The sequence below is a fragment of the Prionailurus bengalensis genome, chromosome B1 (genome assembly GCF_016509475.1).
Source record: "Prionailurus bengalensis isolate Pbe53 chromosome B1, Fcat_Pben_1.1_paternal_pri, whole genome shotgun sequence".
Lineage (NCBI taxonomy): Eukaryota > Metazoa > Chordata > Mammalia > Carnivora > Felidae > Prionailurus > Prionailurus bengalensis.
The window spans coordinates 35,942,468-35,970,105 of NC_057344.1; the positions used below are offsets into that span (position 1 = coordinate 35,942,468).

At 52.8% G+C, this 27,638-nt stretch overlaps 2 protein-coding genes and 1 long non-coding RNA gene across 3 annotated transcripts; 2 read left to right on the plus strand and 1 right to left on the minus strand.

Annotated features, from left to right (window-relative positions):
- Positions 1 to 3,057: 3,057 nt before the first annotated feature.
- On the plus strand, positions 3,058 to 6,589 carry NUDT18 (nudix hydrolase 18). Its single transcript, XM_043562206.1, has 3 exons — positions 3,058 to 4,200; positions 5,057 to 5,270; positions 5,534 to 6,589. Exons 1-3 carry the CDS (start codon positions 4,039 to 4,041, stop codon positions 6,127 to 6,129), a joined length of 972 nt encoding a protein of 323 aa, XP_043418141.1. The 5' UTR covers positions 3,058 to 4,038; the 3' UTR covers positions 6,130 to 6,589.
- A 492-nt stretch (positions 6,590 to 7,081) lies between these two features.
- FHIP2B (FHF complex subunit HOOK interacting protein 2B) lies at positions 7,082 to 24,665 on the minus strand. The gene is given in 18 exon segments (XM_043562193.1): positions 7,082 to 9,753; positions 9,982 to 10,082; positions 10,298 to 10,438; positions 10,806 to 10,949; positions 11,154 to 11,244; positions 11,419 to 11,547; positions 11,665 to 11,810; positions 12,296 to 12,485; positions 13,056 to 13,132; positions 13,351 to 13,397; positions 13,400 to 13,458; positions 13,748 to 13,944; positions 14,048 to 14,275; positions 14,501 to 14,623; positions 14,719 to 14,823; positions 17,570 to 17,742; positions 20,654 to 20,732; positions 24,543 to 24,665. Coding segments are annotated over 18 exon segments (2,214 nt in total). The 5' UTR covers positions 24,588 to 24,665; the 3' UTR covers positions 7,082 to 9,614.
- LOC122472547 lies at positions 24,636 to 26,445 on the plus strand. Its single transcript, XR_006294467.1, has 2 exons — positions 24,636 to 25,000; positions 25,283 to 26,445. It is a non-coding gene; the product is annotated as an uncharacterized LOC122472547 (long non-coding RNA).
- Positions 26,446 to 27,638: the final 1,193 nt, after the last annotated feature.

A 27,638-nucleotide genomic window follows, 5' to 3' on the forward strand; every position in this document is an offset into this window, starting at 1 on the left:
CATTTTATCATGGGATAGAGAGAGAAGAAAAAATGGAAGCAGTCCTACACTTTACTCTGCCACTGTTTTCATTTAATTGATCTCATTTAATCCCTTATCATGGTTTTGAGGTAGATATTATTTATTTATATTTTACAGAGAGGAAAGAGGCAGGCTGGGGTTGAGTCACCCAAGGTCACGCAGCAATTTTAGTGGCAGGATTGGGATTTGAACCAAGCTTCTGGACTTGAGCCTCGTTTACATTAGTTTGAGCCCTTAATGGACTTTGCAGATGAGCTTGCTGTTCTGTCCTCCTTCCAACACACACACTTTACAGTTGATCATGTTCCAAGTGGCACTGCACGACCATCCCTACTTACACTTCACCTTATATAGCTGTGTCCTAATGTCACCCTAGAACCCCAAACATGGGGTCCTTCCTGCGGGAAGACAGAGATAGCCCAGTCACCAGGCCTCTCTTTTCTGCACACCTCTCTGCTGCCTCCATCTCATGGCAGGTCACAGCACCCTCGAGGGCATATTGGATCTGACTCTTGCAAACAGCAGGTGGACCAAATGTTCTAGGACTGGCCCTGGGCATGAAGCCAGTCCAGGTGGGTACTGACCCTGAGACGTCTGGGGGCACTTGGTGGCACTGTTCCTCATGGAGGCTCAGCTGGCTCACCCCAGTCCAGCACTGCCCTTGGGGTCTCTGCTTCTCCCAGCATCCCCGCTGTCCACTGTCTACTCCAGCCCCTCTCACTCGCCCAGATAACACAGAAGCACAACCCTCAGCGCCGGAAGTGACATCAGCATGTAGATAAGCAGTGCCGCCTTTTTCTTTTTTCTTATAAAGTACCTTTTCAGAGTTTTTATTTTGAAATGATTTTAGATTTACACTCAAGTCACAAAGATAGCACAGGAAGTTCCTGATTACCCTGCATCCAGCTTTGTCCCATGTTAACATCTTACACAAACATGGCACAGTGATCAAAACGAAGAAATCATTATTGACACACTAAACATTTTTAAAAATATTTATTTATTTTTGAGAGACAGAGGGAGACAGAGTGTGAGTAGGGATGGGGCAGAGAAGATACAGAGTCCAAAGCAGGCTCCAGGCTCTGAGCTGTCAGCACAGAGCCCAACACGGGGTTTGAACCCACAAACCCTGAGATCATGACCTGAGCTGAAAAACGCTCAACCGACTGAGCCACCCAGGTGCCCCTATTGATACAACACTATTAACTAAGCAACAGAATTTTGGGATTTCACCAGTTTTCCACTAATGTCCTTTTTCTGTTTCAGGATCCACCTATGCCTGCATGATACAGAAGGCCTAGAGGGGAGATGTGGCTCTCCCAAGGTCATTCAGCCAGCTAGTGGCAGAGCACAGGCTGAGCCAAACCTCCCCCTCCCTGTATACCTTGGGCTGCTGCCCTCCTCACACTCCTACTTTGCAGAGGGACGGCATTTGTTGCTCTGTAAAGGCCTCCAGAATCACAGACACCCTTGCCCCACCCTGCCTGCCCATCCCTGGCCCTGTTTCCAAGATTGCCTACACTGCCTTCCTGTACATGTGCTCACACGCGCATGTGTGTCCACGTGCTCTGAAATGACTGCCTCAGGCTTTGCTCCCATGGATGCTGGGAGTCCTGTACTCTGTGATCTACCAGTTTGGCCACACTTGTCCATCATGCTGGGCAGCCCCCCCACCCCACCCCCCACCAGTGCTCTGCTCTCTCTGGAAATGGAGGATACAGAGCAAACTTTAACAAAGAACTTTCTTTATTTCTGGTTCTGGAGGCTTCTCCCTCAGCCCCCCTTCCTCCCTCAGCTTTTCTTGTCAGTCTTAGGGCCTCTGCTTAGTCTGGTGTGTTCTGTCTTCCACCCAATGCCTTGAGAAAGTCTACTTTCTGTTGTCCCCCTCTGCACTCCCAGAAGGGCTGGGTACAGTGCCTGGAGAGCCCTCTGCCTGCGCAGCCCTTCTCAGTTTACAAGGGGCTTTCCTGTTGCCTCGTGTGTTCCTCACCACAGGGGTGATTAGGTCCACTTAACAGGGGAGGAGTGTTTTTCCCAGTGATAATGGGGGAGTGGAGCCGTGGTTTCTTGCAGTCTGCTCTTCCAGGCGGCCTGGTGTTTATCTTAGGCTGCCTCTGAGGCTCTCATAGCCCTGCCAGACATGACCTCATTCTCTCTCAAATCATCCCTGGGAGGCAGAAAGGAGTCTGGGACCAATGCAGTCCCCACTTCACAGATGTGAAAACTGACCTGCAGACACACACACACACAGCAAATACGTTGACAAGTTGCTTTTCAGTCCTAGGGGCCTGACTCAGTCCCGTGAGTTCCGTTGTTTGGGAGTGGAGAGGTCTTGGATAGGGCTGGGGGCAGCAGTGTTTGCTAAGTACTTCAAAAGACTGTGGGCCTGGCAGGGACATCCCACCTTCAAATGCAGGGCCCTGTCTCCAGGGAACCTGCAGTCAGTTCCCTGGGAGAGAAAGGCCTAACGAGGCCAATCTGGTGTGACTGGAATTCCTGAGGGTATAGTTCTGTAGGCATATTTCATGACAGTGGGCCTTTGTGTGGCAGCAACAAGAACTGTGGCCAGGAGGACCCACCCTGAGGCTGCCTGGTCATGGTGACCCACACTGGACAGTCTATAGAGCTCCTCCCATGACATCTCACCTTCCCAACAACCCTGTGAAAGAAGAGCTACTATGAATCTACTGTTCAGATGAGGAAACTGAGGCCCACAATTTATCCAGGGGCACATAGCCAGCCAGTGAACAGTGGCCAGACATCTGCTTCCAAGTCCAATGCTTTGCTCCATCAAGCTCCCAAAAGGAAAGTGCACAAAGCCAGCAGGCAGGGAAAGGGGAGACCCAACTGAGGACAAGAAGCCCAAAGTTGGCTGGCTTCACAGTTTCACTCCAGTTGGCCCTGTCCTACTGTCCTGAGAGTAGGTTAAGGGAAGCTCTGAGGAGGAAAGGTCAGTCTGGGAGAGAAGTAAGAACTCGCCAAAACAACCCACACCCTGCTCTCACTGCGCCAGGCCACCAGGCCGTGTGAGCTGGGGGGGGGGGGGGGGGGGGACAAAGATGAAGGAGCAGGACCTGGTCCCTACCCTCCACAGGGCTTTCAGTCTGCAGTGGAGAGGGCCCTAAAACTGTGTGGGAAATGCAGTGGGCAGGCCGCCAGGACATCGATGAAGGCTGGACTGGCTGATTCCAGACCTTCTTTCTATCCCCAGTCCCCTCCTCCCAACTCCAGCCACACCTTGACCATCTCAGCCCTGCTTCCTCCTTCCTCTGAGCACCTGTCACACCTCTTGACCAAGCCAATCATTTAGCACTTGGCTTATAACCCTCAGATGACTTTTGATTATATGTTTATGTCCACCTTCCCAAGGTCAGAATCTCCTCCAAGGCAGGAGCTACTCTTCCTCCTGCGACAGTGACATGAGGTACATTTTTAGTGAAGAAAGAAGGTTATTTGGGAAGTGATCAATTTGGGCAATACCATGGTATGTGTATAACCACAGCTGCACAGTATAGGTCCAAGCCACAGCCCCTGGCCTCAGTGATGTCATCGGCTTGCTGTGACGTCATTGTCGCTGGCCACTGTGGCGCTCCTCTGCAGCCTGCAGGCACGATGACGTCACCGTCCGAACTCGCCCAGACAAGTGCTTGCTGGAGGAATTAGCGAAGCTGGCAGCTAGAAATGCCGGAGAGAGGCCGGGGCGGGGCGGGGCGGGAGGTAACTGAGAGGCAGAGGTCAGTGCGCTGCGCACACCACTCAGACCTGGCTCCTAGACCCTCTACGGACTGGCCCCGCCCCCTCAGTCACTGACGCGAGCCAGCCAATCCGGGCAGCCCGCGGTGACGCGTAGCCTATCAGCGGACAGGGCTCGCCGGGCGCTTCCGCGTTCTCGAGCGCGCCTGGTCCGAGTCGGCAGGGGGAGGGGGCGAGGGCGACTGACTGGGATCTCGCCCGCGTCCCACCCCACCCGGCGCGACCCACCTGCGGGGGCCCGTCCGCTGCCTCCCAGGGGACCCGATGGCCTCGGAGGGTCTGGCCGGGGCGCTGGCGGCGGTGTTGGGGGGCCAGGGGCTGAGTGTGCACAGCTGTGACTCGGAACCGGCCGAGGAGCCGCCGGCGCCGGTGCGGCTGCGGAAGAACGTCTGCTACGTGGTGCTGGCCGTGTTCCTCAACGAGCAGGTGAGCGTCCGCCCGCCGGGCCCAGCGCCCGGCCCTCTGGAGCACGCAGCCAGCCCCGGTGGGGACAGAGGACCTACCGACAAGAGCCACCGCTTCTTAGTGCGTGGTGCTTCCCAGTTTTGCAAAGCACTGACACACTTACATCTGAGTTTTGTGCGGCCCAGTCCCGAGACTGTACCCTAAGAGGGATCTGAGGCCCAGGAACCTGTTTATTTCCTCCCGCTAGGCCTCACTGTCTTGAGAGGAGGGCTGCCTTCTTTCCCCAGAATCTAGCATAGTGCCCCCCTCGGAGTGGGCTCAGGTCTGTCCAGTGCTTCAGAGACCTCTGGGTCCCATGGACAGTAATGGCACAACCTGCACTTATACTCAGACTTTCTGCCCCACCGTGTGATGTTCTTTTGTGCTGATCCCTGTACAAGTTGCTGCAACAACAGCTAGAAGGGGCCAGGGCTGTAGGTAGGAGTTTATGGGGTGGGGCCTGGGAGTGTGTTTCAAAGCCTAGGCCCCAGTGTGAGGCCCCTCCATGAGGGGAGGGGGGATGTCTACAATGCATCTACAGACAGGAGTCAGTGCAGGATACATGGCAAGCCTCACTGTGGGGCCTAATCCCCAGCCCCTGAAACAGCTCCCAGGAATCTTAGCCCCTTTCTGAAATGGAAGTCTGAAAGCAAAGAGGGATACATTGCACAGCGAGACAGCTGCAGCCCCCAAGCACACAAGGACCAGTCAACAATTTAAGGTATCCACCAGTAAGGGGGTGTTGGGTGACTCTGTTTGAGCTAGGATCTAACCCCAGGGCAAGGGAAGGTTCCCAGCCCAGCTGTGGTGGGGGTGAGGATCCTCTCTCTCCCCTCAGGATGAGGTGCTACTGATCCAGGAGGCCAAGAAAGAGTGCCGTGGGTCCTGGTACCTACCCGCGGGGAGAATGGAGCCTGGGGAGACCATCGTTGAGGCACTGCAGCGGGAGGTGAAGGAAGAGGCTGGGCTGCACTGTGAGCCTCTGACGTTGCTGTCTGTGGAGGAGCGGGGCCCCTCCTGGATCCGCTTTGTGTTCCTCGCTCAAGCCACAGGTATGGCCCACCTGGTGGCAGTGTTTGGCAGGGGGCAGTTGACATCTTTCCCCCAACTTGTCCTCTGGTGAGATGAGCCCCTTATTCTGTCTGGTACAAGCCTGGCATCTCCAGATTCCAGCCTGAAGATTTGACCCCCAGCCCCCACAGCCCCATGACCCTGGGTCAGGGCTAGAATGCCTAGGTGGCCATTTACTCCGCCAGGCCCAGCATTTCTCTCAACAGAGACCCTTTCCTCCACCCCATCCTCGACATCCCTGCAGGTGGAATTCTCAAGACTCCCAAGGAGGCAGATGCAGAGTCCCTGCAGGCTGGCTGGTACCCTCGGACCTCCCTGCCCACTCCGCTGCGAGCCCAGGACATTCTGCATCTGGTGGAATTAGCTGCCCAGTACCGCCAGCAAGCCAGGCACCCTCTTATTCTGCCCCAGGAGCTTCCCTGCAGTCTGGTCTGCCAGCGGCTTGTGGCCACCTTTACCAGCGTCCAGACAGTGTGGGTGCTGGTGGGCACAGTGGGGATGCCTCACTTGCCCATCACTGCCTGTGGCTTCACTCCCATGGAGCAGAGGGGTGGCATCAAGATGGCCATCCTGCGGCTGCTACAGGAGTGTCTGACCCTTCACCACTTGGCAGTAGAGACCAAGGGGTTGCTTGGACTGCAGCACCTGGGCAAAGACCATGCAGATGGCATCTGCTTGAATGTGCTGGTGACTGTGGCTTTTCGGAACCCAGGTATGCAGAGGGAGCCCCCAAAGGTTCGGGGTGAGAACTTTTTTTGGTGGAAGGTGATGGAGGAAGACCTACAAAGCCAACTCTTACAGAGGCTTCGGGAATCCTCTGTCGTCCCAGTCAACAGATAGGAAGGTGCCATCTCTGTGCAAGGAGCTGGGTGACGGTGCTCCCCCCACTGTGGCTTTGCTTTCCTCTGGGGGAAGCAGGAGGTTGGCAGTCAGGGATCTGGTGGTGTTGGGAGCAGGCAGGTTGTCTGGTCCCCTGGTTGTCAGGGGAATTTCCTTCTCCATGGAGCTGGTCCCTACATCGCACTGAAAGGACAGTGCCTTTAACCCAACAAGGATTCCAGAGCTCAAGGACCTAATTGCCCCATGGGTACCGATGAGGGCCCTCCTCCCTAAGGGGATGGATGTGAGAACCTTCTGAACGTGAGATGGCTACTCGTCATCATGAACCTATTTGTCATTTTCCATGCTTGCCTCAGGAAAGGCCTACATCTGATTCTCAGGCGCTGAGAACATGGACTGGGTGCTGAGGGAGGTCATTCCAAGGGAGTGGGCCCCTTGCTGAGTAAATACGTGGTACTTACTTTGCTTTCCTGCCTAAATGTCTCTGTGGAGAGGGAGTGAACAGGAAGAGGGGAGCACATCAAAAAAGAAGCTCCTCCCCTTGTCCCACCACCGCCCCCCACGTCTTCCCAGACAGCAGGCCCGTGTCCCCCACTTGCAGGACTGGGGCAGGCGGACTTCCTGCCACCCACTGTAGCGTCTGTGGCCCAGTGGGATTCTCTTTCTCTTGTCTGCCATGGTGCGAGGTGTCCACATCCCCTCCAAGGTTTGAGCTGTGAGAACACCAGAAACTCCCAGGGGGGCAAGGAGTTGTGAAAGCTGGCCCTGCCTCTCAGCAGAGTTTCATCTCTTTGGGCTTCCCTGTCCCCTCCCTGCATCACTCTGCCTACCTCTAGGCTCCTGCCTCTGCCATTCTACAACTCCAGACCAAGCCAGACCAAAACCTTTTATTCATTTCCCTTCAGTTCAGAAGAATCTTGATTTAAAAAAAAAAAAAAAAAAAAAAAAAAAATTTTTTTTTTAAAAGAACTTTACTAAAATTTAAGGAAAAAAAACCCACAGGAAGTGAACAAAGAAAATATATCGTGTGCTACTCAATGGACGTAATACAGATTTCTGGTTCTGAGCAAGGAAACACTTGATGAGACTTCCCTTCTGAGGTAACTCCATTCTGACACTGAAGACCCAGGATAACCTCCAAGGCCCCCTTCCCATCCCCTCCCCCTGCCATCTTATCTTTCTAGCGTTAGGCTGTGGTAGGAATCCTTTTGTCCCCTCTGAGGACAAACATCTCTCACATGATGGAACCAAACCCTTTCACTCTGGTTCACTTCTCTCAGGGTCTGAGGGACCCACCAGTCTATATCCATGTCGAAGGGCAAACTTTGCTCCCACTTTATTTAGCCTATAGTAGTTTTCAACCCTGGGTGCCCATTAGAATCACCTGGAGAGCTTTAGTAACAATGCTGGGCCGCCCCCCAGAGACACAGCTTTCACTGGTATTGTAAAAAGCAAACCAAGTGATTCTGACATGCACTGAGGTGAGAGCCACTCAGCAGCCCTCTCCAAGATTCCAACTTGCTCTCTCCTGGAGTTCTCTCAGCTACCCCTCCTGAGCGCACCCCCACACGCATACATTTAGGGACCAAGTTTTTAAAATATGAAGTCCTCTAAAGCATTCATACAATTCCCAACATACAAACCTCAAAATGAGACTTGCATACAGATGCTTCAGATGGCCCATTCTTTCCCGGAGTCTCCAAGGCTAGCTGGCTCTCGGCTGTAGGTAAGCTGGGCAGAAATAGTGTGGCTTGGCCAAGAGAGAGCCTGGTTCCTGGCAGGCGCAGAGGAACATCAGATTTGCGCTGCCAGAGCCTGTCTCTATTTACCACCCACCCCCCAGCACACTGCCCCCCTCCGCTCTAGTGCTGGAAAAGGAATTTGTCATTCTCAGGGAGGAAGATGGGCCTGAATGAGCAGCGGAGGCCTGCGCAGGAGGACACGAACAGTGGAGATCGGGGCAGCTGTGCCCACGCAATCAAACCATTGATTGCTGTGTTGTCTGAGGGGGATGGAGGAGGGGAGGATCTGTGACTCCCGGATGCTCAAATGTTTTCTGACTTGAAGAGTTCAGACCCAATTTGCCCCATGAGCTCTGCTCCCCTGTCCCACGCCAACACCCACGTGCGCACACACGCATGCACGCACATGCACGGTGTCCTTCAGAGCGGCAGTTAAGTCCTCCCCAGCTTGGAGGAATGCAGGAGAGGGAGAGGTCACTGAGTTCCTCCTCTTTCATGTCACCTCCTGGCAACCTGCGGCCGGCTTCTAGAAGCGGCATAGGCAGGAAAAGGAAGCGAAAGGGGCTCTGGCCTGCTCCTCCTTGCCCAGGAGCGAAGCCAGCCACTGCAGTCCTGCTGTGAGGTAATGCCTGGCGCCGCCTGTGTGTTCCTGCAGGTTGAGACAGATTCGGGCCGGGTGGGGTGGCAGCCCCAGCTGTGAAGGGCATGCAGAGAGAACAACACTACAACTGGCTGCCTGTGCCCCAGCACCTCCCCGCTAGGCCTTGGGGGCTTGGGGTCAGGTGGGCATCCTGGCCTCATCTCTCCCCTTGGCTCCCTTGCTCCCCTGGAAGAGTATTCCGTCAAGAACTCTGTGGGCTGGGTGAGATGTGGAGGGCCAGGCCTGGCCTCCCCGGGTCTCTGATCCCCTCTGCCCAGGTGTTGAGGACCTGCCGAGACGGGTTCAGAGGCGCCAGAGAGAAACCAGCTGGAGCCAGGGCCTGGCACCCAGCCCCCCACTTCCCAAGCCCTCTCCTGCCCTGGCTGCAGTTGCACCAAGGCTCTCATTAGCAGCTGCCCCCGCCTGGGCGCGGAGCATGCTTTGGGCATTTGCCATGAGGTGGTTGGGAATTTTGCAACAGCCTCCAAAAGGGCCGGGAAGGGAGAATGGGCTTCTCTGCCATCCACTGCCCCTTCACCACAGGTTAAGTCAAGAAGGCAGGAGAAAAAATGTCAAGTCTCAGCAGCATCTGTGGTACCTAGCAAGACAAAGACAGGGCTCCCACGCCCCCATCTCTCTGGCCTACAGTTCTGACCAGCCTGAGAGCCATCACTCACTCCCCCTGTGCCCCTGGAATTGAGCCACAGGTTTTGGCCCTGGCCACAAATCGTCCGTAGAGACAGGTGACATGCACGGAACACATGAGGGTTTGGGTCTGGGTCCTCAGCTGGCAATTACCCAGCTCTCCTGAGAAAGCCCCGAGGACACCATGCTGTCTGGGAGGCCATCTCTTTTGCTCCTTGGCCTCTGGTACCTTGGAGACCCACTCCCTGAACCCAGTCTGGTGTGACCGACAGGCCATGGTCTTCTTGAGTTAACCTGGGAGTGGAAGCCCAGGCCTCCTCAGAGGCAGAGGCACCTGGGATGTAGAGGTGGAACCAAGCTCCCACCCTGGGAGGCGGGAGGTGGCAGCCATGCCAGGTGGGAGGCAGCTCTTGGGCAGAGGTGAGGACAGGAGTCCCCCATCTGGTCCTGCTCTTGGCTCAGACGTGCCCTTCCCGGGGCGGGGACAGGTGCAGGTGAGGACTGTGCGGGGGGAACTTGACAAAAGCGATGGCAGCCAGCTCCTTGCAGAATTCCTCAAGAACCACCACGCCCTGGAGGAGAGTCTGGTGGTCCAGCCTGAGGGAGACAGCATGGGGGTCATAGCTGGGAGGCAGCAGGAGCATACCCAGGATGACAACCCAGTGTCCATGAGGTACATCCCAATGGCAGACACCTCTGAGGGAAGATGGAGTTCGGCAACAGGCCCTCTTTGCCCCCTGGCCTGTGCTCCTCCCACTTCCCTTGATCACTCTGCCCTCCCACCCCAGGGTCCATCCTTGGGCACCACTTCCCTCGGTTACTTACTGCTCCCCGGGGACCTGACCCATCAGCTGCTTGCGTACCAGGAGCAGTTTGCCTGGGAACTGAGGTACTCTCTGAATTCTCTGCATCAAGTCTCCGATCACCTAGAGCAGGAATGAGACAGGACTGAGGGGGGCAGTGGTGACACTCATGCAGGGTCCCTTGGCTCTGCAGTACCGTGGCAGGGGAGGGGCCGTGTGCCTGTGCCTTCCCCTGGCCCTGGCCAGGGTTCCCACTCCTGTAGCCCCCCACCCCCGTCCCATTGCCCTCCCTTCCTGCACCACCAGCGACACATGCCCTTCGGCTCCGGCATCCTTACCCTGACAAGCACAGAGAACAGACTCCTGCACCCAGGGGCCAGGTTGATGTAGGGATCCAGGAGATACTCATGGATAAGGGGGTGGGGGAAGAGGGCAAGCCGGGACAGGACTGAGGTCACTTGCAGGTTCAGGCTGTATGGCTGTAGGGAACACAGTGGACAAGCTGAGGGTTGGCAGGGGGCGGTGAGCATTTTTGCACTCCCCCAGCCAGGCGCCTGGCCAGTGTGAACGTGTGCGGGGGTGGGAGTCTCACGTGATGTGTGTGTGTCATGGATTCCCTGGGGCTGAGGGCCAGAACATGTTAGGGCGTGTGGAGCAGAGGCAAGATGGGGCTTCCCGCCTGGAGAACGGTTGGGGGAAGGAGAGTGTGGAGCTGAAGAACCAAAGAGGGCTCGACCCCCAGGGCCAGGCCACTCTCCTGAAGGACTCCAGAGGCAAACTGCCTCGAGTTTTCCTGTGGGCCCTCACCTTGTAACCTTGTAGCCAGGGCCCAGTCCTGTTGACTACCTGTTCCAAAATCCGGGACATGCGGTCAAACAGCATTCGGAGGAAGTGACCTTCAAAGAAAGGCCGTTCAGGCTCATGGGGGTCCAGGGGTGTGGGACCGAGGGGCCAGCCCCAAGGGGAGACTCGGGAGCTGCACTCCTGGAACTGAAACAGAAGTGAGAGTTGAGGAGGTGAGCCCAGTGGTCAGGAGGCACCCACAGGCAGAGGAAGCCATGTGGGAAGGACACACTCGAGGTTCTTGGCCGGAGCAGGGAAGAGAGAGAGATCACAGAGGGAGAAGGTGGAATTTATCAATACCACAGCTTTGAGGGATGAGAAGTGGATGTTGGCAGAAGCTTCAACACTTACCAGTCCATAAGCATCGTGGACGTACGTGTCATATCCAGTCTCCTCTAGGAAAGCTGAGGTCTTGGCTTCCTCGGGAACCAGGCAGAGGAAACTGAGAGACAGGATCCTAGGTGTGGAGGGGCTCCGGCTGGGCTGCTCTGTCTTTCCCTTCCCCCTCTCCAGCCCTGAGGGAACACTCCCTCCTGGGCTGCCCCTCATCGGGGCTATGGCCAAAGATAGAACAAACAAACCTCAAGTGACTTAGATTTCCTGACCAGCTCCCTACCTGTTGACGATCTCGGTCACTGCTGTTTTGCCATCTGAGTTGGTGGCAGGGGCTGGGGGAGGCTTTGCAGAGGGTTGAAAGCTGGAGTTGAGGAAGCCGTCCGTGAAGTAGGGGTCTTCCTCCAGATCTCTGTGGCCAGGGCAGACGAGTGGTACCAAGGAATAAATGAATAAGTGTGGGGGTACTGAGGGCCGTAATGGGTCCTGGGCAGCCTGAGGCTTCCCAGAGGAACAAGGTTTCACTTACAGGGTGTCCTCGTAGCTCTCGGGCTCAGGTGAGCCTCGGGCCACATAATGGCGGCCCTCGAGGTTGCAGAGGACCAGGCTGCGGAGGACCTGCTCGTGTGGCTTCTGGAGCAGCTCCTCAAACAGCCGCAGCGTGGTGATGCTGATCTGGGTAAGAAAGGGTCAGCAGGCGTACCTAGGAATTGCTCACTCGGATAAGAAAGATCAGACAGCAGGGTTTGGGGGAGTGGGTGGGTGCTGGTCTAGGAGCCAGGAGTCTGCCTGGTGCTGGTTCTGTTACTAATTTGATGTGTGCTATCGGGTAAGCCAACTGGCTTTTCTGTGTCTCAGTTTCCATGTTTGCAAAACGGAATATCGGCCTCACCTAGCTCAGAGTGGATGTAAGCCTCAAACAAGCCAAATGAATATGAAATAGGTCTGGAAAATATCAAGTCACATGGCAAGTATGCGATCACAGAAAACTATGTGACAAAAGCAGTCTGGCCGCCATGACCATGTCACTGTTGGGGGCGCAGGTAGGAGTTCCAATGCCTCAAGGTAAGCTAATGACAGTGGGAAGAAGCATGCAGGAAATCCCTTGGGCAGGGGTTGATGGGAGGCAGTAGGATAAGCCCCCTCCTGCCCCACCTCACCTCATCAGAGAGGTGATCGCAGTGCCCGATGAGGTGAGCGCACAGAGTGCGGGGGCCATCTTCGGGGGCTGCGGGCTGCGGGTCTGCACCCAGGAGGAAAGCCACAGCCTCTCGCAGCAGCGCAGGGGAGCGGAGCTGGCGCAGCATGGCCGTGAGCAAGGCAGTGGAGGTCAGCACACTCTGCTCAGAACTACAGGGAGACAGGGGCACCTGGTGGCTTAGTCAGTTAGCATCTGGACAACTGGACAACTGTCAGTGCAGAGCCTGCTTGGGATTCTCTCTCTCTCTCCCTCTCTCTCTCTCTCTGTCCCTCTCCTGCTCGCTCGTACTCCCTCTCTTTCAAAAGAAATAAATAAATAAACTTGAAAAAAAAAAAAAAACTACAGGGAAAGAGCACTGAGCCAGGCCTGGGGTCTGAAAGCCAGACGGGGGACGTAAGACCAAAGAGGCAGCTAGGAGTGAATGAATGTGGTGCTGACAGAACCCCTTCCTGGTTTCCTTACATCTTGGCTTATATTTCTCGCTCCCTAGCCCTCCTGAGGTCCTAGAGTCCAGGAGCGGGAGGACTTTGTCAGCCCATGTGGCTCTGAGCCACGTGTGTCAGGGGGCCAAACCTGGCAAACATTAACCATGGAGCCCACAGACCCATGTGACTCTGGCCAAGGAGGTCCCTGGCCTTAGGGACAGGAAAAGGTTTGGTGGGGAGGGGCAGCTGGATCCAGACCATGGCCATGCCCAAGGGGACTGGACATAAACTTACACATGCAGGAGGTGGGGCTGCAGAATCTCCATGAATAATTTCTCAGCTACAGCCTTTGCCAAGGCGTCTGCAACCACCTAGGTGCCAAAGAGCATGTATTAAACACATTTTACCCCACGAGTGCTTTCCACTGAGAAACAACTGTGTCCTTGCACAGTGTCTAACATAACAGGCAGACCTGGGGCCCTAGTTCCTGAGAGACCTACTTGTTCCTCAAGGTGGATGCAGTGAAGAGAGTGGGGTGAACCGCGGGGCACCCCCACAGAGAGCCCTGTTGATGTCCGCCCCTGCTCACCACGTGTGCCTCTGTGATGAGGTGGTCACAGTAATCAAACCAGCCCAAAAGGCAGCCAAGGCCTCCTTGCCAGGGAAGGAAGCCTCATCAGACGGGGCACTGGGCAACCTGAAGGGGGAAGCAAGAAAGGAGCTGGGAGGCCTGCCTCAGGTACCTTCTGGAATCTGGGCCCCTTCTCCCTGCAACCACTGTTGCTGGGAGATCAGGTACAGAAGCAAAAGTGGTGTTTTCCTCAAGGGAAAGCTGGGATGGGCTGGGTTGGGCTATACCCTCAGGAAGAGGGTGGCCAGCAGGGGTCCCCATCCCTCCTGGGAAATCAGAGGAGTGGCTACCAGAGGACAGGGAGGGCTGCTAGCCACTGAAGATGTAGCCCTGCTTTCCCTGGCCAAGTGCCTACCTCCAGCTGATGCCCTCTAAAGCGGCAATGTCTGCGGGGTCCAGGAAGGTGGGCATGGACTGGTACAGCTGGCAGAGGTGCTCGACGATGGCGGGGCAGCAAGGGCTGCTGTGCACCAGGTAGGTGGCAGCTGCCTGTGAAGCCACACTTACCAGGAGCAGCAGGTTCTCCTGGGCCTTCAGAGCCACCCGACCTTTCTAGGGGTAGGGGTACAACTTCAGGGACATACATCTGAGCCCCCAGATCCTCTCCCAGCAGTTCACCCTTCCCACCCCTGCCCACTCTGTATGCAGCTAGCACCTTGCTCTTGCACAACCCGATCAGAGAGGTGATCAGGTTGCTTTCCCCAACTCCTCCATCTGGCTCCTCCGTCTCAGCAGGCAGCTGGGCAGTCAAGGCCTGGGCCTTACAGGGACTCAGGTCAGGAGACTTGCTGTGGGGGTGGTCCTTGTCTTGGATGCTGGCTGCCTCTCTAGGCAGGGTGATGGGTTCTTTGGATGACTTCTTCCTACTGACAATCTTTTTACCCTGCAAAGAAGGTTGCATGAGGCCAGCTCATGGTACAGACCATTCCCCATGATGCCCCCTTGGAAATACAGGCTGCACACTGGCTGGCAGGGCCTCGGCGTGGAGCTAGAGAGGAAGCCGCCTAGGTGCCTGAGTACCTGCTCCATCCTCTACTTCCTCAGAAGGGCCACAGGGGTCTGCCCTGGGGTCTGGGCCCTCCCGCTTCTGTTCCCCAGAGGTGCTCACTTCCAGGATGTAGGTGAGCAGGGCTGGATCCTGTTGGATCTTGGAGCAGAGAACGGTGGTGAACTGCACCTCCTCCTTTTCTGTTTGGGATCCAGGAACTGTCCCACCAAGTCGGAGAAGCTTCTAGAAGGGAGGCAAGATAGAAACAGAAGGGAATGGGGTAGCAGGGAAGAGAAGGGCTTGACCCTCAGACACCCCTTAGTTTCTTGGTCCCTCACCTGCACAGGCCTGTGGACGTTGAGGTAATGCAGGAGGGGGTGCTGCACCTGGGCCAGAACCTTGCTGAAGAACTGGAACACCTGCTGTCGCATGCCTGGGGGGTACTGGGGGTCAAGGAACAGAGTGCCCATCAGCAGATGAAGCCATGACCATCACCTGGAGTGCTCCTCCCCCATGGGCCATAGCACAATCCTCCCTTCTGTCACTGCTCAGAGGCCGCCTTTTCTGCAAGCCTCCTTCCTTCACTTCCTGGAGATACTACAGGTTTGCTTCCAGAGCACTACAATCAAGTGAGTATTGCAATAGGTGAATATCGCGATAAAGCAAGTCAAATTAATTTTTTGGTTTCCTGGTGAACATAAAAGCTGTGTCTACACTATACCATAGTCTATTAAGTGTGAAATTGTCTTATATCTAAAAAGCAATGTACATGATCTTAACTTAAAAATACTTTATTGCTAAAAAATGCTAACCATCATCCACACTTCCAGCAAGTCATAATCTTTTTGCCGGTGGAGAGTCTTGTCCCTATGTCGGTGGCTGCCAACTGATCAGGGCGGTGGTTGCTGAAGGTCGGGGTGGCTGCGGCAATTCCTGAAAATAATACAATGAAATTTGCCGTGTTGATTGAGTCTTCCGATTTCCCTGCAGCCCGCGATGCTGTTTCATAGCACTTTACTCACAACAAAACTTCTTTCAAAATTGGAGTCAAGCCTCTCCAACCCTGCCGCTGCTCTATCGACTGAGTTTATGTCATGTTCTGACCCCTCTGTTGTCATTTCAAGCATCTTCACAGCATCTCCACCAGGAGTAGCTCCCACCTCAAGAAACCATAGTTTTTGCTCATCCAGAAGGAGTAACTCCTCATCCGTTCAAGTCTGCTCACGAGACGGCGGCAATTGAGTGCCATATCCAGGCTCCTCTTCCAGTCCCGGCTCTCTCGCCGTTCCCCCCGACACACACCCACAGACACCTCCGCCACCACAGTCCGGAAGCCCTCATGGTCCTCCATGGGGGCTGCGATCGAATTCTTCCAAACTTCTGTTCATGTTGCTATTTTGACCTCTTCCTGTGAGTCACGAATGATCTTAATGGCACCTAGAATGGTGACTCCTTTCCAGAAGGTTTCAATTTACTTTGCCCAGATCCATCAGAGGAATCCCTGTCTGCGGCAGCCATAGCCTTACAACATGCATTTCTTAAATAATAAGACTTGAAAGTTGAAATGACTGCTTGACCCATGGGCTGCAGAATGGATGCTGTGTGAGCAAGCACAAAGACCACGTTCACCTCGTCGTCCATCTCCATCAGCGCTCATGGGTGACCCGTGCACTGTCAGCGAGCAGTGGACTTAAAACACTCAGTGAGCAGAAGTGTGGTCATTCAGGCTTTGTTGTTCCATGTATAGAGCACAGGCAGAGTGGATGGATTTAGCATCATCCTTATGGGCCCTCGGCCTTCCAGAATAGTAAATGAGCACTGGCTTCACTTGAAGTCACCAGCTGCCTGTCCTTTGAAGCTTTGAAGCCAGGCATTGACTTTGCCTCTGTAGCTGTGAAAGTCCTAGGTGGCATCTTCTTCCAACAGAGGCTGCTTCACTACGTTGTAAATCTGTTGTTCAGTGTCGCCGTCCTCATGAATTATCTGAGCCGGATCTTCTGGAGAACCTGCGGCAGCTTCCACATCAGCTCCTGCTGCTTCGCCTTGCACCTCGATGTCACGGAGACAGCTTCTGTCCTCAGACCTCGTCAACCAACCTCTGCCAGCCTCAGACTTTTCTCCTGCAGCTTCCTCACCTCTCTCAGCCTTCACAGAATTGAAGAGAGTCAGGGCATGCTGGATTAGGCTTTGGTTTAACAGAATGTTGTGGCTGGTTTGATCTTCTATGCAGACCACCCACATTTTCTCAGTAACAGCAACAGGGCTGCTTTGCTTTCTTATCATTTGTGTGTTCACCGGAAAGCACTTTTAATTTCCTTCAAGAACTTTTCCTTCCCATTCACAACCTGGCTAACTGCTCGGTGAGAGAGGCCCAGCTTTTGGTCTATCTCAGTTTTCAACATGTCTTCACTAAGCTTAATCATTTCTAACTTTTGATTTAGAAACATGCAACTCTTACTTTCACTTGAATACGTAGAGGCCATTATAGGGTTATTAATTGGCCGAATTTCAACATTGTTGTGTTTCAGGGAATAGGGAGCCCCAAGGGAAGGGAGAGAGATGGGGAGTGGCTGGTAGGTGGAGCAGTCTTACATGGGCACTGTCTGTGGTGCCCGCAATTATAATACCAACATCAAAGATCACTGATCCCAGATCGCCATAACAGATATAATAACGAAGTTTCAAATATTATAAGAATTACCAAAATGTGACACAGAGACACGAAATGAACAAATGCTGTTGGAAAAATGGCACCAATAGACTTTCTCAACGCAGCACTGCCATAATCCTTCAACTTGTAAAACATGCAGTATTTGTGAAGCACAGTCAAGTGCAGTGCAATAAAACGAAGTCTGCCTGTATGAAACTGGCCTCCCCTGCACTGCCAATTCCCCGTCCCGCTTTATTTTTCTCCATGACCTTGTCATTGTTGAATATACTGCATGCAGGCTCCTCTTATTATCCACCACTCTCTGACTAGAATTTTTGTTTTAATCACTGCTGTGTCCCCAGCACCTAGGACCCTGCCTGGCACATGGCTGGTTCTTAGTACATCTTCACTGAATGAATGCTGACAGTAATGGGAGCATTTCCTCAACCTAGGTGATTGGAGGACAGGTGGAAGAGCCTGGAACACAGGGGCTCCAGTTTGGGTGGAAGGTTCCAGGGGCACCCCAGGGTCCTGCCCACCTCAGCCTTGCCCAGCGTGCACAGGGTCTCCAGGATTTTGTGCTGCAGCAGGTATTCCAGACAGGGCCCTGCCTCGCCAGCTGCTGTCTGCTGCCTCTCCTCGTAGACCAGGATGTCCAACATCTGCCTCAGCCGCCAGGGAATATCTGTTTTCTTGGCGGGGGTGTTTTCATCTAATAGAGATTCAGGAAACAAAGGTGGGGGGGGAAGAGGGGCACTCTGTGTTGAGGGGGTCGATTCCACAGTCCCCCCCGGAAACACTGGTGGGGGCGGAGGGTAAACCTGGAGTAAGGCCAGGTTAACAGTTTGCTTCAAAGACCAAAGGAAATGGAAGTTAGCACTTGGTGCCTCTATATTTAACAAGACAAAAGATCTTTTAGGGACACCTGGGTGGCTCAGTTGCTTAAGGGTCTGACTTTGGTTTTGGCTCAGGTCATGATCTCACAGTTCATAGGTTCAAGCCCCACGTCGGGCTCTGTGCTGACAGTGTGGAGCCTGCTTGGGATCCTCTCTCTGCCCCTCCCCTGCTCACTTGCTCATTCTCTCTCTCTCTCTCAAAATAAATAAAATAAACATTAAAAAAATTACAAAAAAGTGGCATCATTTTTTCTCCAAACTCTGGGACATACAGAAGGGTACACTACCCAGGCTGCAGGCCAGCTCTGGGCCAAAGTGACAAGCCATGGGCTTAGGGGTCTCTATCACATAATGTAGAAGCTGTCTTCTAGCAGCTTCCTGAGAGATAACCTCCTGTCCTCTTTACACTCACAGGAGACAGTACTCCATTTTTTACAAGGCAGAAAAAAGTCCATGCACAACCACAGGTTCAGAGGCAAAGCAGTTTCACTGTGCAAAGGTCTTGGTGGAGAAGCTGGGGCTTTTGTAGTCAGAGTCTCAGACGGAGTGTTCTTGTAAAACTAGTTTTGATGCTTTGGGACTGGCCTTGGAGCACCCCCTAGCTTTTCTCAAAAGCATTGGCTTTTGAGCAACTTGGCTCACCTCCCCCACATCTGCACCTCTGGTCTAGGTACTGTTCAGGAAATGAATGGATGGGGTCAGATGAAACCTCAGGTGGACCTGAGTCAGTTCTGGATCTTTTCCCACTGTCCTGATAGATTGGGGCTCTCTGTCAAGAGATGTTCAGTCTAAAAGGTACAGACTTGGGGCACCTGGGTGGCTCAGTCGGTTGAGCGTCCGACTTCAGCTCAGGTCACGATCTCGCGGTCCGTGAGTTCGAGCCCCGCGTCGGGCTCTGGGCTGATGGCTCAGAGCCTGGAACCTGCTTCCATTCTGTGTCTCCCCCTCTCTCTGCCCCTCCCCCGTTCATGCTCTGTCTCTCTCTGTCTCAAAAATAAATAAAACATTAAAAAAAATTTAAAAAAAATAAATAAAAGGTACAGACTTCCAGTTAAAAAATAAGTAAGTCCTGGGAATGTTAAGTACAGCATGGTGACTATAGTTAATGTACTGTATATTTGAAAACTGCTAAGAGTAGATCTTAAAAGTTCTCATCACAAGAAAAAAAAATTGGTAACTATACAGGGTGATGGATATTAACTAGACTTATTGTGATGATAATTTCACAACATATCCATACATTGAATCAGTATGTTGTATATCTGAGTTATATGATATGTTACATCAATTATATCTCAATAAAAAAGGGTCTTCAGTTTAATTTTTTTAATAGCTAATGACATTTCTGATTCCTTTTAAAAATATTTATTTATTTTGGGGGAGAGCATAAGCAGAGGAGGGGCAGAGACGGGGACAGAGGATCTGATGCTGGCTCTGTGCTGACAGGCTGATAGCAGCAAGCCCGATGTGGGGCTTGAACCCACAAACTGCAAGATCACGACCTGAGCCGAAATCAGATGTGCAAATGACTGAGCCACACAGATGCCCCTCTGATTCTTTTTTTTTTTCATGTTTATTTATTTTGAGAGAGAGAGCAGGGGAGGGGCAGAGAGAAAGAGAGGGAGAGAGAGCAAGAGAGAGAGTGAGAGTGAGTGGGGGTGGGGGAGGGAGGAAGAGAGAATCTTAAGCAGGCTCTGCGCTGTCAGCACAGAGCCCAATGTGGGGCTCAATCTCAGGAACCATGAGATCATGACATGATCCGAAATCACGAGTCAGACACTCAACCGACTAAGCCACCCAGGTGCCCCCAAAGATCTTCAGTTTAAAGCAATTGTTCTCAACTGGGGGCGATTTTGCCCCCAGGAACATTTGGCAATTTTTGGAGACATTTATGGTTATCACAATGGGTAGGAGGTGCTACTGGTGTCCAGTGGGTAGAGGCCAGAGCTGCTGCTAAACATGCACCCCCAAAAGCTCCCCCCCAACAACAAAGAATGATTAAGTCCAATGTCAAGAGTACCAAGATTCAGAAACGTGATTTAAAAGGACCTTTAGGGGTCCCTCAGAGTGTCCAAAGACTGCTTTTTAATTTCTTGGGCTGGCTCAGGCTGGAAATAAAGTCTTTAGGAAAGTTGTAGACTGGAATCAAACCCTAGTCTGAACCAGGAGGTAGAAAGCCAGGGATGCAGGACAGGGTTACCTGGCCACCAGTGTGTATCTGCCAATACCAACATATTGACTACAGAGCAGCCAATCAGATTCCGCCCCTCAGAAAGCCATCCTGATGTGCCCAGATTACCCGAGGCTCTGGCTCTCAGCTAGGGGAGAAGGACACAGGCACATTACATGCCTGGACTTCAGTTCTCCTCCTACCCTAGATTTCTATAAGGGAAATGCCCTCTAAGTCAGCTCAGGGAAAAGAGGAACAGGTACCTGGGGACTACAGGCTTGGACGTCTGTAGAGCTGGATGCTAGGGGCAAGTGGGGCTCAACCTCTGCCTTGCAGTGTCAGGCCAGTGAGATGCCCAACTTCCTAGTCCCCACTCCTACTTCACTCGGCTCCTCTCCCAAAAGGTCAGGGTGGGGCCAGCCCCCAGTCTGAACTCCTCGGCAGCAGTTGTCACCTTATCCAGGACACCTGCATCTCTGCTTTGCGTGGTGACCCTGCCTACACCTTCCTCCCCACTCCCTGCAGGAGTCCCCCGTCCAAGGGGAAGCAGGCCCCACCTGTGCTTTCAATGTAGTAGTGCGTGATGCCCTTCCAGTGCTCCACGAAGGCCTCCAGCAGGTCAATGCTGGGCTCCCGCTGTGGAGAGAGCAGAGACACACAGCCTAAGTAGCCACCACAGTGATCACGGGCTCCGCTGCCACCATCACCCATCAGAACAGATGTTCCACCATTTACCAAGTGTTGGGTCAGTGCTAGGCCCTGGAGGAAACACTGTGATCCAGGTTCTCAAAGGGAACAATAACACATTTTCCCCAGGACAATCTCTTGGCACCTCTCCTGGACCCCCTCTGTCCTGGAAATGCTGTACTCCTGCTACATGTCATGATTCCACAGTCCCTGTCCTGGAAGAGCTAAGAATGTTGGTGGGGGAAACAGACACAGAAACAGATCCTCTCAAGACAGTTACACTACAATAGAAAGACATAGAGGAAAACAATGAAGCGTCCCCAAAATAACAAAATAAAAATGATACACATGGAAAACATGGCAGAGACAAAGCTTTTAGGTCCCTCTCAATCTGAGAGTCTGCAAAAATCTGTGTTCAAGGCCACTGAAAGGCTTCGTTCAACCAGATGGGTAATGTTAGCATAATATTAATAAAGTGCCTTACTTACAACATGCTTGCATCTTTTATCCAAGGCTGAGAACTGCTGGAGGAGTTAGGGGTGCACAGCCTGAAGCCCCAGGGAATTCTATTCCCATTGTGAGCAAGCCCCAAACCTCTCCCTTTTCCAGAAGTGATCTCTCCATCTCTACACTGAGAGTAGCTTTGAATTGATAACTACTTTCTCTGAAAACTCCAAAAAAGAGCATTTGTTCCCTTTTCTTGCGGAGTAAATGACTACAGGAGAAAAATGCACAAATCATCCCTTACCACAGATGCTCATTTCTACCTCTCCATCTCTGCTCAGGCCACTCCTTTACCCCGGAAGCCCTGCATCCCCCTACGCTTGCCTAGATCCTAATAGTCACCAGTGAGGTCCAGCTAAGGGCCACCAGCTCCAGAAAGGCCTTGCCAGAGTTCTTGGACACATCTTTCTCTAACCTCACACTTTACTACATCATAGAACTGACAGTCTACTCCTTATTTATTCAGTATCTTTTGAGTGCCCACTGTGTAGAAGATGCTATGCTAGACACTATAAGCAATATAAGGATGTTGAAGACCCAGTGCCAGGGAGAAGAGAATATAAAACCACCCTGAATAACTCAGCTACAGGAAGTTGCATGAGGACACAGGAGAGATGGAACATGATCTCTGGGAAAAGAGCACTGGAACAGAGAAGGCTTTACTGAGGTTACCCTTGAACTAAAACTTGAAGAACAGGGTCCGAGTTCAACAGTTCAAGATGAAGGAAAGACATTTCCTACAGAAGGAACTCTGCACAGAGTGTCTGGGACAAGGATGGGTTGATGAGTGTATGTGTCCCTGTACATCAAGCCACCAAGTCAGGATTGTTTTTTGCAGGCAGTGGGGGGCAGTCAATGACATCTTCTGAGCAGTGTTCCAGGCAGGGTCATCTGGCAGTTTTGTGTAGGAGATGAAGGCAGGAAGAATGGTTGGAAGGCCATTAAGATAGGAGAAAGAAGCAGTAACACTGAATCAGAGGCCCTGAAACGCTCCCAGACAACCTTGTCTTCTTTCAAAGTTAGCTGTGGGGGGCATGACTCTTACTGGAGTTTCACCTCCAGTAAGTCATTCCAAACACACTTGAATTGACTGCATCTTACCACGTCCTGTGTGATACTATTATTGCTGGATTAGTGCTCACCTCTTCTACCAGACTGTGAGCTCCCTGAGGGCTCGGGTTCTGTGTTTTCTACCTCTGCCTGCTCCTAAAGGGCTCTGCACATAGTGACTACTCATTCATATGTACTAAATAGCTCAGCAAACTCCTTAACACCTCCTTTCCATAGTTTCTTGTCTCTTGGAAAGCCCCCTGCTCCTTGACCAGCACTATAATTATCTCACTTTTCTGTGATGGGCTCTCATCTAGTCTCAAAATTCATTGATAGTCTCCTAAAACCTTGAGCTGGACTTACATTAGAAAAGAACAATTGGGTAAGAGGAGAACCCAGAGAACACAGACTGTTAGCAAACTGTAACGGACTGTCACAAAACAGACGGTTGGAAGAAAGCAAGGGAATCTACTATTAGTTATCATAACTCCAAAGGAACTATACCACATGATGATCTTTACTATCTTCGTTAATGATAACAAAGATGTTTTTTTAAAAGAACCATAAGGATTGCTATTCTGTTTTGTCAGAAGAGGGCAGGAAGGAGCACTCTCCCTCCTTATAACAAGGAGTCAAGCAACTTGCTGGGGTCCTAACCTGGTGACCCAGCCAGGGGAAGGGCTATGCCCTGATCTGGGGGGTAGAGAGCAAAAGAGGGGCTCCTATCTCTCCTGACAGCTACACTGGGTCAGCCAAACTTCTCCAGAATTGTCTATATATTGTATACTCAGGAGCAGAAGATCACTTGCCTAAAAATATCTCCCTTGACCACCAGTACCCTCTCCAGCCACTGATGCAGAAATTCCCTCATTGGAAGCATTAGAAATTCATTTCTCAAAACTAAGGCTCTCTCTGGCCCACCTACCCACGCTGCCCATGGAGCTTTCCCTGACAGGTATGAAGTAGTTTGTCACATCACTTTCTAAGATGACAGCTGTCTTGATAGGAGACAAGGAGGAGCGGAAGAAGAGATCATTTTAGAACCCCTCCCAAGGGGGGCTGCCCTGGAAGCACCTGGACATCAGGAAGGGCAGGGCTGGGGACAGGAGGAGAGGCAGGAGGAGAAGCTTTTCACTTTCTTCACAAATCTCATTAAGGCTGAGCCTGTTCCCATGTACAATAAGCTCTGTTTTGGGGGGGTGCGTTGAGGAGAAAGGAGGTGAAACACAAGTCTGTTTCTCCAGAGCAACTCTGATACAATATACTAAACCGATCAATTAGAGGAGGACTTCTACTTTGAGACAAAAGAACTGTTAACTCTACAGACAGATTCTTGGCAGGGTTGCTTTAAACAGGCCTCTGGCCTACCCTATCCACACTCTACTTTTATCTCACTGAATGAAGTGAACCCGCCTGTGACCAGCCTTCAACTCCCAACAGAAAATGGCAAAAACACAAACTCTTCCTCACATGGCTGCCCCAAGGCCCCACCAGGCTGGCCTCTCCTGACTCAAGGTCAACCTGGCTCAGCTGGTGTGGTGCGGCTAGTGTGGTGGGAGATAACATTCTGTATACAGCCCCTGGGCCCTGCTGTTTCCTGGGCCAGGCACCCACCCACCTCTGAGTTGTGTATACACGGTCAGGGCTTGGGCCATCTGGGCCGGGACTTCTCAAGTGGAGGCTGAGAGACACGGCCTGACTAAGGTCCTGGGGTTGTCTGGAGGCTCAGAAGGAGGGCAAGGGACGTCTATTTTTCAAGCCCAGGTGACCAGGAAGGGAGGAGCGTGGGCCGAGGAGGAAGGCGAACAGCCTGGGGAGGGGACTTTGGGGAAGAAACTCTTGGGTGACAAGGGAGCCCTCTGGCACAGAAGAGTTGGGGAACTGGGAGCGAACTGGGAACGGGAAGCAGGAAAAAGAGACAGGAAGCCATTTGGGGAGAAGGGTTAGGGGCTGGGGCGATACGGAGAGGGGCTGGAAGTCGGTGCGATCGGGAAAGAAGCCACGCGAAGCAGGAGTGCTGTGCGGGGGGGGGGGGGCAGCGACGGGGGAGAGAGGAGGCCGGGGAAAGGGCGCCGCGGCCTGGGTGGGGGTCCCTTCCCCGAGGCGGGCCCGCTTCCTCCGCCCGCCCGCCCGCCGGATCCTCCCCCGGTCCCGCGCCCGCCCTTCCGGCCTAGGCCCCGCGCGCCCCGGCCTCCCCCGCCTCACCGCCCCCACGGCCTCCTGCAGCAGCGCTCCGAGCCGGCTCAGCATGTTGGCGGCCCGGCCCGGCCCGGCTCGGCTCGGCTCCCGGGCGGCGGCGGGCGGCGGCGGCGGCAGCGGCGGCGGAGCTCACAGGCGGAGCGCGGCCCGGGAGGCGCGGCGAGGAGGCGGGGCCCTGCCTGGCCCGCCCCGCCTCGGCCCGCCGGGGCAACCGCTGCCCACCGCCCCAGCCCCGGCCCGGCCTGGCCCGGCCCGGCCCGGCGTGGTCGGGAAGGAGGCCGGGCGCCGACGTATTTCGCCCGTGGAGAGCCAGGGGGGACGCTGAAGCCCGGCGTCGCAGCGGAGGGGCGCCTTCAAGTGCTGCCAGGGCTCCCTGGGGAGCCAGATGGCAGCGAGAAGGGCGAGTGGGACCGGGAGGTTTCTTCCTCCCGAGGAAGACAGGCTTGAGAACGTCTGTGGATCGTGTAAGTCTCTAGATGCCCCTACCCCCGCCCTCTGCCCAACACAGTAGCCACTGGCCGCATGAGGCTGTGGAGCCCTGAAACAAACGCGCTAGGCCTGATTGGGATGTGCCGAAGGTCAAGTATACCTCGGATTCTGAAGACTTAGTATACAAAGAAAATGTAAAATAGCTCTCTGATGATGTTTGATGTTGATTACCTGTTGAAATCGTAATATATTAGATATATTGGGTTAAACGGACTAGATTATTAAAATTAATTTCCCTTGTTGCTTGTTCCTTTAAGTGGATACACCACTGGTGCAGAGGTTCTTCAGAGGAAGCGACAACTGGCTCGGTTGCCCTTCTAGCAGCACCAAGGAAAGAAACAGAAGATGGGTCTCCCATGTTGAGGCGCCCCCTACCAGGGCAAGGTGAGCCCAAGAATTACACAGGCAGAACCCTCAACAAGAGCAGGGTTTCCTGGAACGTCTGGAGCAGCAACTCTTGACAGTTTAAAGCCCATTTTCCCTACCACCTCCACCTCCAACCCTCAGGAATGGAAAGATCTTTCTGAGAAGAGGGCTGATATCTGTTCAAAATGTATTTCTGCTGACCACTGACATCTGATGAGAGGGTGAGGGGTAGCCTCTATCACAAAGCTGTAGGACCTAGAGCTGGGGGGAGGGGGTCTTGGGGCTTCACCGCACTAGCCCTGCCTTTTGGGCTCCATTTACCAGTCAGGCTGAGGCCCAGGAGACAACGACCTGTCCAGAGATGGCTGTGTACCCTGGAGTGGAGCCTGGAGTCCAGGCTAAGTCACGGGGGGGGGGGGGGGGGGGGGGGGGGGGGGGGGGGGGGGGGGGGGGGGGGGGGGGGGGGGGGGGGCAGGGTTCTGCCCAGCCCATCCAGAGCTGGCATTTGGATCTCAGTTCTCTGACAACTGCTTGGGAAAAAGAGACCTTTTAAAATAGTCCATCTGCAAATGGGCCCCTGTGAGGAGCCCTATGAGAAAGAAGAGGAAGCTTTCAGGCCAGAATGTGTAAGAACAAAGGGAAGAAACAAGCCTGTTGTGTACAGAGAGGCCACCTGGAGAGGTGGAGACCTGAGTCCAGTCCTGCACTGTGTTTTTCTGGGCCAGCTTCCTCATAGGTAAGGGAAGCAGCTGAATGGATTAAATCAGCTTTCCCCAAGAAACTCTGGGATATAGTGAAAGTACATCAGGAATTCATAACCTTTCATTTGGCTTCACTTTAAAAATTTTGTCTTAGAACTTCTAATAAATGTTAGCGGAAACATGTGTTATATGCCAAAAGTGTTGGAGCCCACTGATGTACAGTTGACCCTTGAATAACATGGGTTTGAACTGTACAGGTCTGCTTATACATGCATGTTTTTAGATACAGTGCAACACTCTATCTGTAATTTCTCATCAAGATTTTTTCTTTTTAAAAAAATTTTTAAAAGGTTTTTTATGTGTTTTTGTTTTTTGTTTTAATGTTTATTATTTTTGAGAGAGAGAGAGCACACGTGGGGGAAAGGAAGAGAGAGGGAGACACAGTATCCAAAGCAGGCTCCAGGCTCTGAGCTGTCAGCACAGAACCCAATGTGGGGCTCCAACTCAGGAACCGTGAGATCATGACCTAAGCCGAAGTCGGACACTTAACTGACTGAACCACCCAGGTGCCCTTATTTTTTTGGTGTGTGTGTGTGTGTGTGTGTGTGTGATCTCTGCACCCAATGTGGGGCTAAAACTCACAATCCCAAGATCAAGAGTTGCATGCTCTTTTGACCAAGACAGCCAAGTACTCCTCTCCCTTGTGATTTTCTTAATATTTTCTTTTCTCTAGCTTACTTTACTCTAAGGATACAGTATATAGTGCATATAACATACAAAACATGTGTTCATTAACTGTTTTATGTCAGTAAGCCTTCTGGTCAACAGGCTATTAGCAGTTAGATTTGGGGGCAGTAAGAAGTTGTATGTGGATCTTCGACTGCACGGAGGAGTCAGCACCCCTAACCTGCATGCTGTTCAAGGGTCAACTGTAGTTAAAGTCTGACAGATTAGCTCATTGGGGAGAAGACCTTTGAATAAAGCCTTTCCTCCTGTCAGTTTAAATGAGGGTGGAAGGCTATTGGAGGGTGAATAGTTTTAAAAAATGTGCAAGTCACTTAAGCCCTGATTCAAGAAGAGAGGGCATGGACACTGCCACTCGATGGGAGGAGTAAGATGGATTTGTGTGCATTTTTAAACCACCACAATTTTGTAACTACTTATCTGTATGAATCAGGATTTTCCTAATACTATGCAGCCAAATGCAACAAAAAAGGGCAACTGTCATATACAAATCTCAAAAATTTTTATTCATCAGAGCTTCTTTGTTCTCACTCATTTTTATAATTAACTATAAAATTCAATTTATAAATGTATTCCAATTACTAATAATAAGATGTAATTTTTACTTTTTTAATGTTTTTATTTAATTTTGAGAGAGTGTGAGCAGGGGAGGGGCAGAGAGAGAGGGGAAAAGAGGATCCGAAGCAGGTTCTGCACTGACAGCAGAGCATGATGCAGAGCTCAAACCCACGAACCGTGATACCATGACCTGAGCCAAAGCCAGAGACTTAACTGACTAAGCCACCCAGGTGCCCCCAAGATA

What these genes read in the sequence shown, in the direction of transcription:
- NUDT18 (XM_043562206.1), top strand. Translation starts at nt 4,039, where the DNA reads ATGGCCTCGGAGGGTCTGGCCGGGGCGCTGGCGGCGGTGTTGGGGGGC. An exon ending in CCGTGTTCCTCAACGAGCAG is followed by an intron (nt 4,201 to 5,056) that starts GTGAGCGTCCGC and finishes CTCTCCCCTCAG; the next exon opens with GATGAGGTGCTACTGATCCA. An exon ending in GTTCCTCGCTCAAGCCACAG is followed by an intron (nt 5,271 to 5,533) that starts GTATGGCCCACC and finishes ACATCCCTGCAG; the next exon opens with GTGGAATTCTCAAGACTCCC.